The sequence below is a fragment of the Bombus impatiens genome, unplaced genomic scaffold, assembly GCF_000188095.3.
Source record: "Bombus impatiens unplaced genomic scaffold, BIMP_2.2 scf_1445, whole genome shotgun sequence".
Classification (NCBI taxonomy): Eukaryota; Metazoa; Arthropoda; class Insecta; order Hymenoptera; family Apidae; genus Bombus; species Bombus impatiens.
The window spans coordinates 1315806-1335605 of record NT_177864.1 but is presented as its reverse complement, the minus strand read 5'-3'; the positions used below and the strand labels follow the sequence as shown (position 1 = coordinate 1335605).

Here is a 19800-nt window from a genome sequence, read left to right as displayed (position 1 = left end):
GAAGTAATCACTGATAGAAATGTTTTTTAAATTTCAAATTATTCAAATCTTGCCTTTTTTATTACTAACATAACTTGTCCTGTTGTGATAACGTCCATATGGTTTTAGTATTCAGTTTTTAAGCTTCCTAAGCGGAGAAATATCTTTTTGCAATAGAGATAATTGTGTAGAGATTTATTTTATTTAACCGTTACTTTTCTCGTTAGGCGTCGTTTTTTGAACGGTATTTATATTAAACAATTATTGTGCTGGCCACAAACATCACGCTCGATTCTTATACACAGCTTGCTTCGATGCTAATTAAGTCCTCGGTACATCGATCTCAGTAAATCACTAGATAATATGCTTCATTGTAGCAGTCATTAACCGTTTCCCGCGGTGCGTCTATTCTCATGAATGACAATGGTCATTAATGAAAACACAATGAAGTCTGTGATGCGTCGTAAAAAATGTAAATTACGATTTGCTGCTCGCATCTGGTGCTCAGAATATCTCCGGCTTGCCATATAAACACGTCTCGTAAAGTCTTATCGTTTATAGGTTTGTAATTCTGCTCGTAGTGTACGATCGCTGTTCACAGTGGATCTTTAATAATTTATTAAGATCACGTGCTGGATGAAGACGCGCGGTTGATGGAAAAGTCCGATAAATTACGTTATCCGTAATTCATTCGATCGATTTTCCATATTTCTCTAATCTACTACGTAACCATAGATTACTCTAATTTGGACTAAGAAGCAAGAAACACTGCTATCTTTTCTTCAACTTTCGGCGAATATATAATATTTAACTTAGAACAACTTTATCAATATAATTATTTTCTCGCGGCAAGAAAACATATTTTCCTATTTCTTGATCAATTGCCAGTAGAATAATGGAACAAGGAATTAATATCACATTTTCTCTCTGAGATAATATTAAAAAGAGAAATCGGTAAATTTAAACGGAGGAAACATGGGGTTAACCCAACGCGTGTGGTCGTGTCACTTAAAACTGAGCGTCGTACACATTGGATCACGTTTTCCACACTAAAGTGTATAATATTATGTAAATTAAATGTAATAATATTATTTACTACCATGATAGTAGCTTCTCTAACTGACCGATGGTGAACGATCAAACCAACAATTTAATCCTCATTCAACAGTATTTTCATTGAACTGAATTTGTAATTTGTACTTAAGCAAGCCTTAAATAACATTATTATTATTAAACAGTCAGATTCAGTGAGAGTCTCGAGATAGATGAACATCGTTAGAAAAATCTATGCTTAACGAATGGGAATTTTATTACGAAAAATGATTTTAACGTTAAACACGTAGAAACATATATTTTTATTCGAAAATGTTTCCGGTGTTAACTCTTAGATCGCGATAGAGGAACGTAGAATTTCGTTGCAAGAGTCTTCATTTTGTAATAAAAAAGGTAACGTTTCCCTGTTAGAAGTATCTTTTATTCAAAGTTCAAGGAACTACGATTTTCTGAAATTTTTAACAAGCTCCTACTATCTGGTTAAACAATACACCTGGGAAACGACCTACGTGCGCGAAAACTCACGGGTCTTCGTCTCAGAAATTACGCTAGTTGGAATAAGAACCGCGAGCCAGTCGAAACCGCGTGCGAATTAATGTTTTCGATAACGCGTTCGGTTATCTTAACGGTCCTATAAATTCTCGAACGTCACATCTTTGTGATTGCGTGGCTGTACTATGTCTCCTACCCGAGCGCAATACCGGATATCTGTATCGCCAGTCATAAAGAAGCATCCTCGTTGCAGCGACCGTGTCGCGATTTATAAAGCACGCTTGTACCCCGTGCGATATCCATTACGCCTTCCGCGTTAATTGATTCGACGATCGTGGAAAAATGGCTGGAAAGCGGAAATGCGATATCGCTCAGCCACTTCACTTTTTCGGTTTCAAGGAATTAGCAGCGAGATATTCGTTTCTTGGAAACGTAACAACAGAGAAGGATTGCCTTTCCCTTCTTTTTCAGATATCGTCAAGTGGCGTGAACTTATCGTTCGTCATAGACAAACTTGAAATTTATTATTATTCGGTATTAAATAATTAATATCAACACTGGCGTTACGAGCGAAATACACTAATCATAGTACACAACTTTCTACGTTCTTTGCATCCTGAATACTTCACAAATAATATACGCAATGAATACTTTACGAATAAAATACCAGCTATTTCCATATCGTCTAGTATATCTATCGAAAGAAACATCAAAATCTACTAACACTGAAGCGAAGGTTTGCTTGAAGACCGTATTAGTCGTAAACACGTAGAAAAATCGGATACCTAGACGTTTAACCAGTAATACTAAACCGAGAAGATTAACAAGTTTCCATTAAGAGGTGGTATTGTTTCTCAGCATCAAGAATGCGAATGCGAGCGCCACACGTGCGGCGAAAGATGCGAAAAATGCTGTCCCATGTACAATCAGATTCCGTGGAAACCTGGCACAGCTGCGAAGGGCTTTCACTGTGAGAAATGCAACTGCAATGGACATGCAACCTCGTGCAGATATGATCAGGATGTGGCCGACAGAAGAATGTCTATGGACATTCGTGGGAAATTTCGCGGCGGTGGTGTCTGCATTAATTGCACAGTAAGCCCGAATTTCACGAGAGAAATATCGTCGAATGAAATTGCCGATACATCGTCAATTTGTTTTGCGAATGTGACTGTCGATGACGAAAGGAATGCTGCACGAATCTGTTTGTTTATATATGTGTCTTACGTAGAAAGTGACCAGCATACGTATAAACAGCATTGTCTGATCCTATGAATGTAAATTACGCTTTTATTCGTTGTGCGATACGTTGTGCTTTTGTTGTGGGAATTTATTTCTTTGCGATTAGTAATGTAGTTATAGTTGTGTATATATATATGTATATGTGTGTGTTACGAGAAAGGAATTTGGGACTCTGTAAATGCTTTAATCAGAGCTGCTTCTACCTTCGATCTTTGTTTCAACATCGGCATCTATACTGTGCTTCTTGTCAAACTTTATGAATATTGTTCCTAATATTCTTCCTATTATTATTCTTATATTATTTCTAATATTTAAATTTCGAAGCAACTAAACATAGAACACTTTGCGACGCGTATAGAGTTTCCAACATCTGTGCTAACGTCCCTTGTAAAATGATTTGTTTCAGGAACATACGACTGGAATCAATTGCGAGAAGTGTCAGGTTAATTATTACAGGCCGAACGGGGTTGCCCCTGATGATCCTGAACCTTGCGTACCGTGCGACTGCAACGTACACGGTAGCACGGGTTACTGCACCCCGGATGACTCGTACGTTCATATAGGAAAGGTAGGCACGTGTTCGTACGAAGATCTTTCGTTTTGTCTACAGGAAATTTATTCGCAATTTGAACCTGGTAAATACTCGATGAATTTTTAGGTGTTACATTGTCCACGATAAAATTTCACATTTATACAGAAATCAAAAAGAACAAAATTACGAAAACTTCTTCCTTCTTTACGTCTGTCAGCTACTTTCGCAGAAACGAACTCTGCGTTTCGTCGTCGATACTTTTAAACATTTCGCTATTATCGTTGGCCAAATCAATCTTGATCGAGTTAAACACCGATCGTGTTTCAGGTAGCAGGCGCTTGTGATTGCAAACCGGGTTATTCGGGATACAAGTGCGACCAGTGTGCAGCCGGTTATCGTCAGTTTCCTGATTGCATGCCATGTCCGTGCGATTCCCGCGGGATCCTCCCGTCTCACGACTGCGAGGGGGACTGCCTCTGCAAGGCGAACGTCGCTGGCGAGTTGTGCGACCAGTGCAAACCGGGACACTTTGCGCTGACTAAGGAAAATCTCGATGGATGCCTTCCGTGTTACTGTTTCGGTGTTAGCGATCATTGTGGAACCGCTAAATTATCTTATTCCACAGTGAGTAGATCATAGATGTTATTGATTTTTAATCGAACACTGATTAGCTAGATAATGCTGGATGATGCAATTTGAAACATAATAGAATATAAGTTAGTCGAATAAACGAAGAACAGTGTTGAAGAATTTCGACGAATGTAATTAGGAAGTTGAATTATCACGAGTGTGAATTAGTTTCGAGGGACTCTGAAGGAAGAGTTAGTTGTAGGTTCCAGCGGCTGTATTGAATTATAACGTGAAAATTGATATTTTTATTAGATGCCTAATGTATTACAAGTGACAGTAAACAAGTAAATACGTACAAGTAAACGATTGAATTTTAAAACCGTGGAACGAAATCTATAAAATTCACAGTCGAAACGTAATGCTCCCTATTTGGCGAGACCAAGAAGATTTGTTCTACGAGCCATTGAAAGCTCAGAAAGCGTAGTTCTAGACTAAGGACGTTCACGAATATCAAATAAACGACGCTAGTTATTCTCTTGCATGGCGATGCACGACCACGCGCCGCAGCGAACAACGTTGTTTCGTGAAACAAATATCGTTGGAGTTAGAATGGAGAGTCTTCCCACACTCCGTGTATTCTCCAGACCTGACTCCATCGGACTACCACCTTTTCCAGTCAATACAGCACGCACTGGGAGGTACGCGCTTCATAAACGTCGCAGGAATGGAAAAAATAGTTGATGGGTGGATCGATTCGAAAAATAAATACTCCATCGTCGTGGCATGCAACTCTTGTCTCAGAAAGGTGGGCAAAAGTTGTAGAAAACGAAGGAAGAGATTTCGATTGACGTAACGCCTTTGATCTTCCTGGAGCAAATGCACGTTTAGCGAAAAAAGTGAAATTTCCCTCGAAACTAATTCACGCTCTTGATACTCGAAGAAATAGAAAGTTATATTTCCCAAGAGTTAAGAGATAGAAGAACGAATATGCGTATGAACACAGACAAGAATTAAGTGCAACGTGTAGTAATGAAATATACATTTAATTACACTGCAAGGCGAAAGTAATTAAAATTGTCTCGAGACAACTCCCTCGTTTGAACACCCGAGATTTAACAGAGATGCGACGCGCTCCGGTTTCACGACGAACCGGATAAATGGACAATAACTGCATTTATCTACTCACGAGCCAACGACAAGTCCGCAATTACTTTGTCGCGCGACAACTCTTCTGCGTCGCGTGTATCCAGCGAAACGGGCAGAAACTTAATAGCACGTTGTTATCGTTTTAACGGGAAAGAGGAAAATTAAATCGAACGCAGTTTCATAAGGCAACAGCTGTGAATTATACTTCGCACTTAACTGCTTAACTTAACTTAGAGCAACTACTGATCAGTTAATTTTTCAATTATTTCACGTAATTATTTTCTAATCGTAATATTCTGAAGCGTATCATTTCTTTCATTCAAATTCCTGTTATTTATTCGATTTTTACGTTTCGAATTCTACATTCCGTGTAACAATTTTCATTTAACATGTCGAATCGCATCACACCTTAGGTTACGTTTTATTTAGATTGTTTTCAAACGTCTCAACGATTAGCCCTAGTTTTTCGAATTCTCAAATACCTGAAATCCTCGAATCTCTCAAAAGTTAATCGCTTCAATGAGATTGAAGAGCATTTGACGGATCGCGTTTCAATTAATCCGATGACTATTTATATGTAGGAAAATATTTCTCAGCAAACATCGTCCATTCTCGTCGATCAATTTCAGATATCCTCGCTGGAGAATTGGTTGGTGACCGATGTAAATGCAACTCGTGCCATTGTTCCTATTTTGGACACGGATAATGGGTGGCTGACGATCGCAGCGTTCGACGTCGAATACGATAGTCCTTTCTGGTTAGCTCCACGGATTTATTGCGGTAATCGACTATCGTCTTACGGCAGCAATCTTACTTACTCTGTCAGCTGGGTCGTTATGCGCGGTGACACCAGTGGAAGACCGACTACAGGGCCTAACGTTGTTCTAGTCGTAAGTATACCGTCTTTCACGTATGAGTAATAGCGTGAGAAAGTGTTCATTGAAATTTGTTTGAGGGAACGAATCGTTCTACGATCAAATAGAAGGATATAGTAATAATTAAAATCGCGTAGTAAAAATAATTTCATCGGTCTTTTATCATGTAATAGGAGAACTCTCGAGGTTTACATGATTTTAAATTTACTCATTCTAATGGATTATTTATTTCGGTATAATTGGATATATTTATATGTAAAATAAGGAATTATTTTTGTTATGATGAAATATTTATTTATGCAAATATAATATTCATAAGCTAATGATCCTTGGAAGAGGATGCATACTAAATATGTAAATGAATTAAAAAAGAAACGTTCTTTGATATTCCACGATATATCGTAACAACGTTTCGAATTTCTCTTGTTATTTTTTTTTTTTTTTTTCTTGTTACCAGGTATTCTCGAATTTCTAAATTACTATTCGACATTGAACACCGCGTCTCCTTGGTTAGAAAATATTGCAGACCCTTCGAGATACGAGTGCCTAACAGACCACCCTGTGCATCTCTTCCTCTCGCATCCGTTTTAAGTTGTTTGTTTGCCCCCAAAAGGTAGATTACGATGATTAGCTTTTCTTTTTTTGAATTAATCTCCTCGTCTTGTTTCCTCGTAGGGTAATAATGGCATGCGAATAGCTTACGGCGAGGAACAATATAATGGCCAGGAAGCAGAGATCACCGTGCCTCTACGCGAAGACGGCTGGTATCATGTACGCGGTGAGATTCAAGATATTCCTACCAGGCTGAGAAGAACCGAATTTCGCGGAGACGCTGTTACCAGGATACAAATGATGAAGGTCCTTGCGGATTTAAAGTATCTCATGATAAGGGCGCAGTATCACTCCGAACAGATCGAAGGAAGGTGCGTAAATCGATGATCCAAAGGAAATAAAGTTACTTATTATCTACATAGTCCATTTGCTTCTTTTGTTTTTCTTTTTATTTAGTATTATAATTTTTACGTTGTTTTATTAAGCGAGAGCTTTAACATAGTACGCATGTTTAATTTTATTGGAAAAAGTAGTATAGCATCTTATTGCTCAAACACTGTTTGAGGTTAGAAATATTTGTTGGATGTAACGTATTATTTATTCTTGATTTATTGAAATATTTTATATGGCAATTCATGTTATTTTAGCGATTCAAAAAACTAGTTGTGAAACTTCTACGATAAACTTATGTTTTGGTTGTCTTAACTTATACTTAATTTAAAATTCGCGCCATTCACGCTATACACGGACATTGTTCTCACGAGAGAAGAGAAATTTTTCAAATTCGACAATTACGACAGGTTTAAATGAAGTATTTTCCTTGCGTTTCAGTCTACAATCGGCGGTTGTGTCAGTCGGAGATGTTTCATCCAGTGGCGAGAATAATAATTTGGTGGAGAAATGCGAATGCCCCGAGGGATACACGGGTCTATCGTGCGAAAATTGTGCATGGGGCTACGTAAAATTGATCCAAAATGGGTCCGATCATCAGAATCATCACGTATGCGTGAAATGCGACTGTAATGGGCACGCGAGTACTTGTGACCTTGTTCTTGGGGAATGCACAGTGAGTATTTCCGTATCTACTTTGTAATTTTTAATTCTATTTGGTAGACCATATTTCGCAATGTATAATGTATAATTTTCGAGTCGGAAATTATGAAAAAAAACCAATGCAAAGAGTACAGCTTGAAAGTAAATTTTGTCTAAACAATGTAATAAAAGGTTAGTATAGAATGTAGCGTTTATGATAGCGTTTTTATAATCAGTATGAATACAGGAGTTTATTCGTGTCCGGTCAACAATGTGTTAACATTAGAAAGGGTATGTAGATATATTTTGACTCGTAGATATATTCAATTATTCATTAATATTCGAAAAAAAGTAAAATTACTATATTCCTATCCTAGTATCTGTATGTATGTGATATTCATAGCATAGACATCAACCAAAATTCATTTGCATAGATTCCTACCTTACCTTCCTTAATACTATAACCACCTAATGGTAATGAAGAAAGTACATGGTAAATTTATCTCAAAAGAGAAGATATCGACTTTATCAACGGTTAATATACAGGGTGGTTGGTAACTGGTGGTACAAGCGGAAGGGGGATGATTCTACGCGAAAAAAGAAGTCGAAAATATGGAATAAAAATTCTTTTTTAACTTTTTTTTAAATTTTTTTTTTTAATTTTTCCATCAGGACAACGATCTACAGTGAGATCCGTTATAACGAGACGTGATAAAGTGCACGCGTTCCGAACGAAAATTCAAAGTCGATTTTCCCGAAAACAAAGCCTCAAACGAAAAATCTTTATTCTATATTTTCGACTTCTTTTTTCGCGTAGAATCACCCCCTTTCCGCTTGTACCACCAGTTACCAACCACCCTGTATATATATTTCGAATTTTCTATCAAAATAATTTAAATTTGTTACATTCGATTTCAATTTTCCTTTTCTTTACTTTTTCATTTAAGAGAATGCCACTTAATCAACAACTTAAAAATATCGTAACATAACCAACAATAGACAAAAACAATTTTTTGTATTTTACAAGTAAATGTAATGTTTCTTTTTTCTCTACAAATCACTTAAGTACTTAGATAATTAAAACTTTTCTAATTTTGTCCGATAGACCTGTGAACATAACACAGTGGGTCCTAAATGCGATCGTTGTGCACCTGGTTTTTACGGCATCGCTCTAACAGGCACATCAGATGATTGCAAAAGGTGTGCCTGTCCACTTTTAATCGAGACCAACAATTTTAGTCCAAATTGTCAGCTGGATGACCCTACTGACATCGATAGTGGATATGTATGCACGCAATGTCCAAAGGGTTATACTGGCGATCACTGTGAGAGGTAAATGCTCATAACTATGTAACAGGAGAGCGATATAAAATCGAGCAAAGCAAAGTTAATTAGCCTGGTTAATTTTTTTAAATTCAACTTTGAATATTGCACAGAATAATCAAACTTCTTACGCATTATACTATACATCATACCATATACTATACTCTATATTATACTGCACGCTGTATCATACACCGTAGTGTACCTAATTTATTCTGATTTGAAATACAAATCACTCAAAAATATAGTTCATAAGCGAATTTGGCGAATTACAGGCAAATCGCTTAGCTTGTCCAAAATGTGTACCCAACCGATTTAAATAACTCAACTTTATCCGATTTATCATTTAATTAATTTTTTAAGCATAAAATGTGCTACAATATGTCGTTATAATTTCAACAACGTTAAACTTCTAATAAAATGTTTTCCTATTTACTACGTTAAATAGCATTATCCTTAAAAATCTATGACATTTTTTTTTTTTTTTTTTCTAAAAATTTGACAAAATTCCGTCGATATTAATCAACGTGAAAGAATAACGATAACTAAATTGAGATTTCACTTTGTCTGGAAAGCTGTGACATAGGATTCTTCGGAAATCCTCTGATACCTGGTGGCACATGCGAGCCGTGTTTTTGCGGCGGCGGCCCCTGCGATCAGGAAACAGGGCGCTGCTTGGAGTGTCGCGGTAACACGGAAGGCTGGAAATGCGACAAATGTAAACCAGCTCATTACGGAAATCCTTTGGAACAGAACTGCTTGCGTGAGTATCATCTGTTACTTCTGGTTCGTTATTTCATCAATGTTAGCACGCGATATCTCGTGAATATCGAACGTTCTTACTTTCTCTAACGTTTTACAGAAGTTCACAACCTGTATATTCTACATATTTCTAAGAAGAATCATCATTAAAGTTTAAATCAGCGTTATTGTAATTAATAGAAATTAACAATTCGATACGTTATTAAACGAAATTGTTAAATCAGTCGCTGGTGCCAATTCAAGTTAAATATCCAATGAATTATTTACTAAGAATTCGTCAACTCTAACTTAACAAAATTATTTTCCCATTGTTCAATTCAATATCTCTCGATGAAAACATATAATTAACGACGATATAAAAAAAAAGATCGTGTCCATTTATTAAAACTCATCTCGTGGTATCGTGTTTTGTTAGTTGATTAAAATATCTCTGATTCTCTGCTCTTCACGAGCAATCTAAACGCGAAAATCTCACGTTTGCAGCCTGTAACTGCGATCCTCTGGGCACCAGTTCCATCGAATGCGACGAGAAGAGCGGTCAGTGTCCCTGCAAGCCTTTGTTCGAGGGTCGTGACTGCTCCTCTTGCATCGAAGGTTACGGGAACGTGACTGCAGGTTGCCGAGAATGTGACTGCGACGTGGGTGCCCTCGACGAGATCTGCGATCCTGTAACCGGCGAATGCAGGTGCACGGAAGGCGTCCTTGGCTTCCGGTGTGACCACTGTGACATCGACCATTACGGATTGTCCACGGAAGGCTGCAACGGTGCGTACTATTCTACTTTCGCAACAATGATAAACAAACGCTATAATAAAAATTTGTAAGATCTTTAAAACTCCGAAAAGATTTCTTAAATTTCTAAAAATTTCAACATTTATCCGAACGTCCTGTTCGCATTTTTTGTTTTAAATTACCCAACTTTTTTATTTGATCTCGCGGCGGACTATCGCCAAAGGGTTGAAGTCACGAACGGAGGAACGTCTTTTTTATTACCTTAAGGAGGAGCGTCCGCGTAACGCACGTAGTACGCGCAACAGGTAGCGACAGAGCAACGAACGAGCAACGTAAAGGTTGCTGGAGGTAGGAAGCGCCGTAGCTTCGCTGTCGAGGAACGCGAGCAAGAGTGATGCATAACGCCCGATCTTGTTTCAACTAAGCCGCGGATGTTTATCTCGGAGCTCCCTTAAGTACGGGCCACTTATCCAGCACGGGCAACGGTCATGAGTCGAGAATGTTACTTGAGATTTACAAGAGTCGAACCACCCTTGCCCGTACAGCGCTCCTGACGTATAATCTGTTTAGCTTAGTTTTAATTTACGACCGCGATTTCCGTCTGTAGCACCGTTTCGCCTTGCATGCTTTTCACCAGTTACTGTTTCGCGCTTGAAATTCTTGGCAAGAGGCGAAGGGACGCGGTTTGCAAAGTTCTCAATGAATTTCCTTTCCATTCGACCAACGAGATAAACGTGACATTTTTTTGTTTTGGTCGATGCAAGGATTTGCGTGATGATAACGCGTGAGAAATGATCGTAAATGAAGCGATTAACAATCTATAGGGAACAAGTGATCGTCGCGATCGCATTCACGAAACTTGATTGATATACGAAAACGTATTAGCAATGAAAACGTATATCGTATAGAAACGAGTTCTCTCCAGGAATAAAATTTCTACTTTGCACAAAAGTCGAAAAGTGTTCGTTTCTATGCCTAACTTTCTATGCCTAATACTCAAGAGTTACAAGATATTTATTCCTTCGAGTAACTTCGATGAAGACATGGAAGACCGGCTTGATAGATCAAGCAGCCTAAAAAATCCCATAAATCGTAATCATGCGATGCGAGGTCGAATGCTCATGTAAATGCGCTTAAGGCTTCTCTTTGCTCGTCATCGCCGATCTAACCGTGGATCGTGATAGTTGCGTAATCCACGGCCACTCGTGTTCGGAGATCCCGTTACTCGAATGATCGATCGATCCACCCATCGCAAGCACGAGATCAATGTAGTCACTGTGCCATTTATGTGGCTTTTTCCGCCACACTTTTGCCGCTGTCCGGATCTTTCGACAAATCACTACGAATAGTGGAAAAATGTTTCGATCGGTTCTATGGAGTAGACGAAGAATTCAGAACGAAGGAAAATTAGATGTATGTTAAATTTTATATCGTTAGGAAATTTATTAAATTATTATTCGTTCACTATTGTTGTTAACATCCTTAGCAGAATATAATTAGAATTTCTTTAAGATAAATCAGAAAAATAAGGGTCTTTTAATAAGAGCGATCTATCGACTGTTCAGATCTTTTTTAACGTAGCGGAAAATTATTTATGAAGATACATTGAGAAAGTACGTGGCGTAATAGAGTTGTTAGATCATTGGACGTCTTACTAATAGCAGCCAGTGCTTCTCCGCGTGGATAGTCGTACGAGTAAATACTTGTGTAATTACTGATTCGTAGCAATCGTTTATTTTACTACAGCTTTGTAAGAAATCTTTTAATTTCTCAGTACAAATGTTCTGGTACTGCACTATCAGTTTAATTCCTATTCGCGTCACATTTACGTTCGCAGACTTCGTCCTGTGTAAAACAACGACGAAACATCTTAACAACCAATTACGTCTGTATAAGATTCAAAATACTGTCAAAATACTATCGGTTTTTATTTTTCTAAGTGTGCTGACACGTTTTTCAAAGCGGATAATATCTGCTATAATGTATGATTTATTTATGACGATGTATTTTTGATAAATTATTTTAGGCTCGCAATTGCCTCGATAAATAATTTCAAGAATTATTCCTCGATGATCCATAAAAGCGTTCGCAGCCCCTGAACGTTCTCCCCGTTGGCTTTCCACCATAGAGCCTGGAACCCACGCAAAAGAAAAGGAATTTATTGTTTCGTGTTCTCGCAACTTATCCATGGCAAGAAAGTGCGAAATCGAATCCTTATTTACGATTAGTCGAAACAGCGGCCAGGACACCGTATCTCACAACCGCGTCGAGATACGGGGACAGATATCGTAAGATATGGCGCGCCATACACGAGACACGAGCCTCTGGCTTGCTTTAGCTCATTCCATTCGAGCCGCCACTTGCCTGAGATGTTAATTAGCTTTCTGCGACTACGACGATACACAACTTTCTTCTTTCTCCCGTTCAAACGATTCCCATCTCACGTTACTACCGTACGCACGAATACCGTAAGATGTGTAAATAATTCTATGAATCAAACTCGGATTTTGGGCTGACTTACGGCTTCAAAATTTTTCAACGTACAAGATAATATCGCACGGTTAACTTATAATCGTAAACTCATTTTTTTTTTCTTTTTGTAACTAATTTTTCTATAACTCTAACAAACGATTCTTCGTTAACTTCTATCTTCTATTCTTGATCGTTATCTTAACGAATACAAAAGTCCGATCGAACAAACCTTTTACCGCTAATCTGGGTCAATTATCGCGTTTCATAGGAAAACAGCAGGTGTTCCAATGGTCTATAGACGAGAATGTACGTAAAACTGAAGACTCTAACGCGTATATACACTACGTGGCAGCATACACAGTACTACGTAGTACTTGGAATTATAGCCTGGCGAAGTCGTTTATTAAAGGTTCATAACTGAAACATCAGATTTTAACTCGGCTATATTCTACACCAATTACCCCCTCGCATATGTAATTTTATTCTGTTATCGGAAAAACTGCTGATTTTATCCTCGAATTTCATCTGTTCGTCTTTGATCCCTTACTCTATCGTTAATGAATTTTCGAGATGAAACCGGTGGCTCATTTGCCTAGGAAAAAAAGAGGACGTTTCTTATCCTCGCCGAGCTGCATAAATGCACCCGGAACTCGTTAGCGGCTGCACGTTTCCCAGATCCGCTAATCAGGCAGAATTATGCTAAGGTTAATCGCCGTTCGCCGGTAGATAGATCGGACGCGTACGGTTAGCAGAGGCAAAGATCGGTCTCAGCGTAAATCAATCCGCGTATCTCGGACGTAGCCTCTCTTTAAAACGTCTTTAGTCAGGCTTACGCGGCAATTAAACGTGGGCAGAGGTGTTTAGGTCGCGGTGCGATAACCGAGCCGCTTAATAATCTCTGTACGTCGTCCTGTATGCAAATCAAACGTCAATCATACTTCCATCGAAGCACGAAAATGTCGTAAACACTGCTCATAAGCATCTAGATATTTTGATCGATTTGTACTTTATTAGCAATGATGCGTGAAATCCACTAAGATATAGGAAATTAAATTAATGCACATTAGCAAACTGTGGATTTCTGCGTATTTATGGGGAATTTTAAGGTGCAGGAATTTACGTAATATTGCACGTGACATGGACGAATATATAAATTGTTTACGATAAAATATTTCCTACGCAATAGGTATTTCTGGGCAAATCTAAGTCTCCTTAAAACACTCGTTGGAATTTATACTTTAATTTATTTTTCATTTATATTTATATCTTTGACCTATATATATATAATACATAGTTATTATATACATTAATATATACATATATATAATAAATAAAAAATATAAAAATAAATAAATATATAATGAATATAATAATAAAATATATATAGTTAATATATATACCCCCTCGCATATGTAATTTTATTCTGTTATCGGAAAAACTGCTGATTTTATCCTCGAATTTCATCTGTTCGTCTTTGATCCCTTACTCTATCGTTAATGAATTTTCGAGATGAAACCGGTGGCTCATTTGCCTAGGAAAAAAAGAGGACGTTTCTTATCCTCGCCGAGCTGCATAAATGCACCCGGAACTCGTTAGCGGCTGCACGTTTCCCAGATCCGCTAATCAGGCAGAATTATGCTAAGGTTAATCGCCGTTCGCCGGTAGATAGATCGGACGCGTACGGTTAGCAGAGGCAAAGATCGGTCTCAGCGTAAATCAATCCGCGTATCTCGGACGTAGCCTCTCTTTAAAACGTCTTTAGTCAGGCTTACGCGGCAATTAAACGTGGGCAGAGGTGTTTAGGTCGCGGTGCGATAACCGAGCCGCTTAATAATCTCTGTACGTCGTCCTGTATGCAAATCAAACGTCAATCATACTTCCATCGAAGCACGAAAATGTCGTAAACACTGCTCATAAGCATCTAGATATTTTGATCGATTTGTACTTTATTAGCAATGATGCGTGAAATCCACTAAGATATAGGAAATTAAATTAATGCACATTAGCAAACTGTGGATTTCTGCGTATTTATGGGGAATTTTAAGGTGCAGGAATTTACGTAATATTGCACGTGACATGGACGAATATATAAATTGTTTACGATAAAATATTTCCTACGCAATAGGTATTTCTGGGCAAATCTAAGTCTCCTTAAAACACTCGTTGGAATTTATACTTTAATTTATTTTTCATTTATATTTATATCTTTGACCTATATATATATAATACATAGTTATTATATACATTAATATATACATATATATAATAAATAAAAAATATAAAAATAAATAAATATATAATGAATATAATAATAAAATATATATAGTTAATATATATAGTACAAGCGGAAAGGGGGTGATTCTACGCGAAAAAGGAAGTCGAAAATATAGAATAAAAATTTTTCATCGAGACAACGATCTACAGTGAGATCCGTTATAACGAGACGTGATAAAGTGGACGCGTACCGAGCGAAAATTCAAAGTCGATTTTCTCGAAAACAAAGCCTCGAACGAAAAATTGTTATTCTATATTTTCGACTTCTTTTTTCGCGTAGAATCACCCCCTTTCCGCTTGTACCACCAGTTACCAACCACCCTGTATATTAACTAGCATATGTATACATATGTATATGTCAATTGCAACTCTCCCTACTTTGTTACCTCATATACCAAGGAGTTTACTATTATTTTCCGTTTAAATGAATAAATAAATACAATACAACACTTGGAGGGCGAAACAAATCTCTATATTTCCGTTTCACTATCTCACAAAAGCAAAAGTCAGCGCGAACACACCCGTGTTGTGTATCGCTTATTGAAGTTCCTGTCGTCGTTAACTCTGCATCAAACCTTCGTAACATCGTATCTGTTCGCGGTATACTATCGTTCGAAAAATAGCAAATGCGTCTACTCGTGCTGTAAACTTTAACCATCACGAAGAATGCAGCAAACAAACAAGACTTGGATCGTTATTTTTTAACACATTGTACACGCCTGTGCCAGTAGAGACAAGCAGGCCGAAACGCTAAACAGCGAGCCAACAACTGATAGCCGCGCACAGCAGGGACAACACGCCACGAAAACGTAGCTGAACCACCGTTTCACGTTCACGGAAATGATGAAAACTGCCGCTGCTTGCATTGTGCTCTCTGCTATACACAGAAGTTTATACGATGCCCGAAGCGTAGATTCGATCGTGCCTACCGTAATGTTTCGTGCATGCGAGCGGTGGTCAGCAGATAGCAGAGGATCATTTCCACAAAGCACCGGGGCCCGGGGCTTGTTCCAAGTCCAAGCTATGATCCAGAGACTCCGGTGAACTTTACAAGTGGACGCGAGTTCGCATTTCACGACGCGATACACGGCAATAACGGAATGGCGAACCTTCGAGTATTCGTGTCGTTCTCGCAATCGTTCGCCATTGGCGTTTCGAGAGTCGTGGAACGTGTCCGCGAGTGAATTTTTCTCGGATCGAATCGATATCGCGAGAATGCAACGTTTACGTGGAGTACCTTTTTGAAATGAGAAATTATGTTCATCGTGGATGTACGATGTAATCGTAAAGTTAAACGATCGCCATTGAAAAAGTTCTATTAGAAAGGGATGTTTGGGACAGCGATGATATACGAGCTATCGATGCTTCGTTTCAATGTCATTATTCATTTATCCGTGTGCTTAAAGAAATTCTAGTTACCCGGCAACATTCAGAGGGAAAATTCAGATTCTTTACAGCGAGATTTGTTTCGTTAATTCGCTGTGTTTGATAAAGAAACGCTTTCTTGTCGAGTACTCGCGAATGCATGTTTTGTAGAGAAGTCGTTTGTCTCGAAATATCGTGATTTCTCACTTTCATCTGGAAATTACATCGATAGGAAGCGTGAAATACGTGAATAAGTGAAGGTATAGAAAATAGAGATGCATAGATACGTTCGAAGCCACGAACTACGAATGTGGCCACAGACTCGAGTCTAAGAAGAAATAACGAAATACCTCAATTTCATCGAAGCAAATAAAAATTCGTAAAATCGACAGTGAGTCGATTCGAAGAAAAAATTCGAAGGAATCTCGATTTCCTTGTAGCAAGATTTAACCAGTTAGTATTACACTCGCGATGAAGAAATGGCAATATTTCCTGTTATGACGAGTATACTCGTCGTGCGTAGAAAGTAGCTACAATCTGCTGTTTAAATTGCAGTAGATTTCAGTAATAAAATTAAAAAATACAACAGTCGTCTCATTACGAATTAATTTTATATTATAGCAACCACACATACCCTGCGTTTAACGAGTATACTCGTCATCGTTTACGTTTTACGACGCATTTTACGTACACACCGTGCAAAGTGATCGCAACAGCTAACTGCTTAAATCGCTCGAATTCCTTCGGGTAACTCATAATCAAACCAAATCACTCGCGTTTGTTAAATGCACGAGCAACATGTTGCACAGTCGTTACGATCTACGTTGCTCGATTAAACATTTGAAAAATCAAAATTTCTCCTCATCAACGAGACACGAATACAAAGGCAACGGCATACCATCGAATCGCGCTTTTAATCTCCACCCAGTTTTCGAGGGCCGCTCCCAACGTACGAATCTCGCTCGACTCGAAACTCGAGCCTCGAAACCGGCGTGCAACTACAATGCTACTCGCGAGGGGGTCGACGATTATCGTGGCAACCGTCTCGATAGCTGGTTTGACGTTTTCGCGGTTCTCGAGTTTCCATCCGGATCCAGTCGATCTCTCACGGAGCGAGACTCGCAGTCCACCCACGCTCGATCCTGATCGAGGATCTAAGTATTTACACAGTACAACGGCGAACTTTCTGAATGGCCAGCTTCGCAAAAACAGCGGCAATATGCATCGGTACATTTTATTTATTATTTCATCGTACACGAGATGCCAGGATTTTTATATCTGTCAATAAAATAAAATTTGTCAATAGAATCTACGAGTAGAAGTAAAAGGAAAACGTTACGTAAGTGTATAGATTATTTGAGCGTTATGGGAAAAATATGAAATATGGAAGAAATGATAATAGAATCGTTATGAGATAAAGAACGATTGATAAATTGTATTTATGTGTTATGTATCTGTGTATTCGATTCGCGCGAAGTATCACGAAGTATCTGTGCCGTGTAGTAGGTAACTACCGTTTACGCAATTGGAAATAGATGTAAATGAGGGTTACCAATATGGATTTACAAGAATTTAATCCACAAGAAGAAATCCGCGAAAGAAAGAACGATAGTGCGCGTTTATACATTTTTGCTATACGTACGAGTGGTTTAAGTCTTTTCAGTAATGTCGTGTTTACGCATCGTTTTACTACTTAGTTTTACATTTCGTTCGGATTCTAATAGCGGCACTTAAACGAAATCAAGAGATTATTTGAAACTGTCCGACTTGTTTCTCCTATCGAGCACCGAGCACTCGTATCATTATCGAATGAGATTGAAAAAACTCGGTGATTTATCCTATCTATTGGTCTGCTAATCCCCGCGCGATCTGGTTCTCATCAGCAAGCGTAGGCAGCTATCATCGGAAATCCCAGTCATATACTTCTGATCATGGCACAGGGTATCTTATCGTGCTCGCGCCAGCAGAAAGATCGAACTGTCAGGAAAAAGTGCAACGTACACGAGATTATCGACAGACAGCCAGGCGTGGAACTGGACGAAGAAGAGAAACGACGTAGATCGACTGATTGTAAGACGTTTCAAATAAAACAAGGTAATCGTCCGAAGCCTAAAGGATTTGGAAACGGTAAACAAAGTTAGCTGCGAAATCGAATCGCTATTACAGAGCTTCGATTGTAAGATCCTGTGGTGTTCTTGTTGCAGGATTTGCGAATTTGATTATACGTTATATGATTATTACGCAAGCTACAACATATCGTATTGGGTTAGAGTAGTAACAAACGAAAGATTTATCTTAAAATTGTAGTTAAAATTGTCAAGATAACATTTATCACATAATTATAAATGTAATTATTTGTTATAACAAGAGGGAGAATCAGTGCGCATGGAGAAATATCCTTTTGCATTTACATTTCTTTCAGATACAATCTATTTTACGCAAAATGTCTAGAAAAATCCCATTATTTTACGTCTTGTTTAATGCTTAGACATTTCTCATTTCGTGGAAGCAACTTACTTCTCAACTAGAACATTTTTGCAAACAAAATTGTTTATTATTTCATTCGGACTAATTATTTCATCTTTACCATCTTTGTTATAAGAAGAGGGAGAATCAGTGCGCATGGAGAAATATCCTTTTGCATTTACATTTCTTTCAGATACAATCTATTTTACGCAAAATGTCTAGAAAAATCCCATTATTTTACGTCTTGTTTAATGCTTAGACATTTCTCATTTCGTGGAAGCAACTTACTTCTCAACTAGAACATTTTTGCAAACAAAATTGTTTATTATTTCATTCGGACTAATTATTTCATCTTTACCATCTTTGTTATAAGAAGAGGGAGAATCAGTGCGCATGGAGAAATATCCTTTTGCATTTACATTTCTCTCAGATACAATCTATTTTACGCAAAATGTCTAGAAAAATCCCATTATTTTACGTCTTGTTTAATGCTTAGACATTTCTCATTTTGTGGAAGCAACTTATTTCTCAACTAGAACATTTTTGCAAACAAAATTGTTTATTATTTCATTCGGATTAATTATTTCATCTTTGCCATCATTTTCGTATCGAGTAAGAAGCATGTATATATAGTACAACAACAGAAGCTTCCCTAACGGCTAAGTTATTTCGTAAAAATGCGAAAATGCAACTTACGTTCAGGCTAGATCGTCCATCGAGTCTTACGATCGGTAGATCACTTTTGGTAGATCGTTCGCAGCAGAAGCGCCGCTTAAAGCCGTCAGTAAGTCATTTCTTACGCGGTGTTCGAGGGGGTCGCAGAAGAAAAGACGGGCTTCCTACCATTCTCGAGCACGCCTTATCGATCGTACTGCACGATAAAACGTCATTCCCTTTTTAAATCGCCGCCGATATACAATACGAAGTGGCGGC

At 38.1% G+C, this 19800-nt stretch overlaps 1 protein-coding gene across 3 annotated transcripts in view; it reads left to right on the top strand.

The window, feature by feature from the left end:
- LOC100748549 (laminin subunit alpha-1) overlaps nucleotides 1–19800 on the top strand; it is a 204407-nt gene that overhangs the window by 79813 nt on the left and 104794 nt on the right. The window contains exons 5-13 of one of the 3 annotated variants that reach the window (XM_012392435.3): nucleotides 2383–2619; nucleotides 3173–3334; nucleotides 3626–3922; nucleotides 5644–5904; nucleotides 6565–6812; nucleotides 7273–7507; nucleotides 8579–8805; nucleotides 9372–9559; nucleotides 10042–10323. In XM_012392435.3, the coding sequence (XP_012247858.1) occupies nucleotides 2383–2619; nucleotides 3173–3334; nucleotides 3626–3922; nucleotides 5644–5904; nucleotides 6565–6812; nucleotides 7273–7507; nucleotides 8579–8805; nucleotides 9372–9559; nucleotides 10042–10323 (2137 nt within the window). Of the gene's footprint in view, nucleotides 1–2382; nucleotides 2620–3172; nucleotides 3335–3625; nucleotides 3923–5643; nucleotides 5905–6564; nucleotides 6813–7272; nucleotides 7508–8578; nucleotides 8806–9371; nucleotides 9560–10041; nucleotides 10324–19800 lie in introns of those variants that run through there. The other 2 variants (XM_003493969.4, XM_033324012.1) reach the window with 2 other exon arrangements.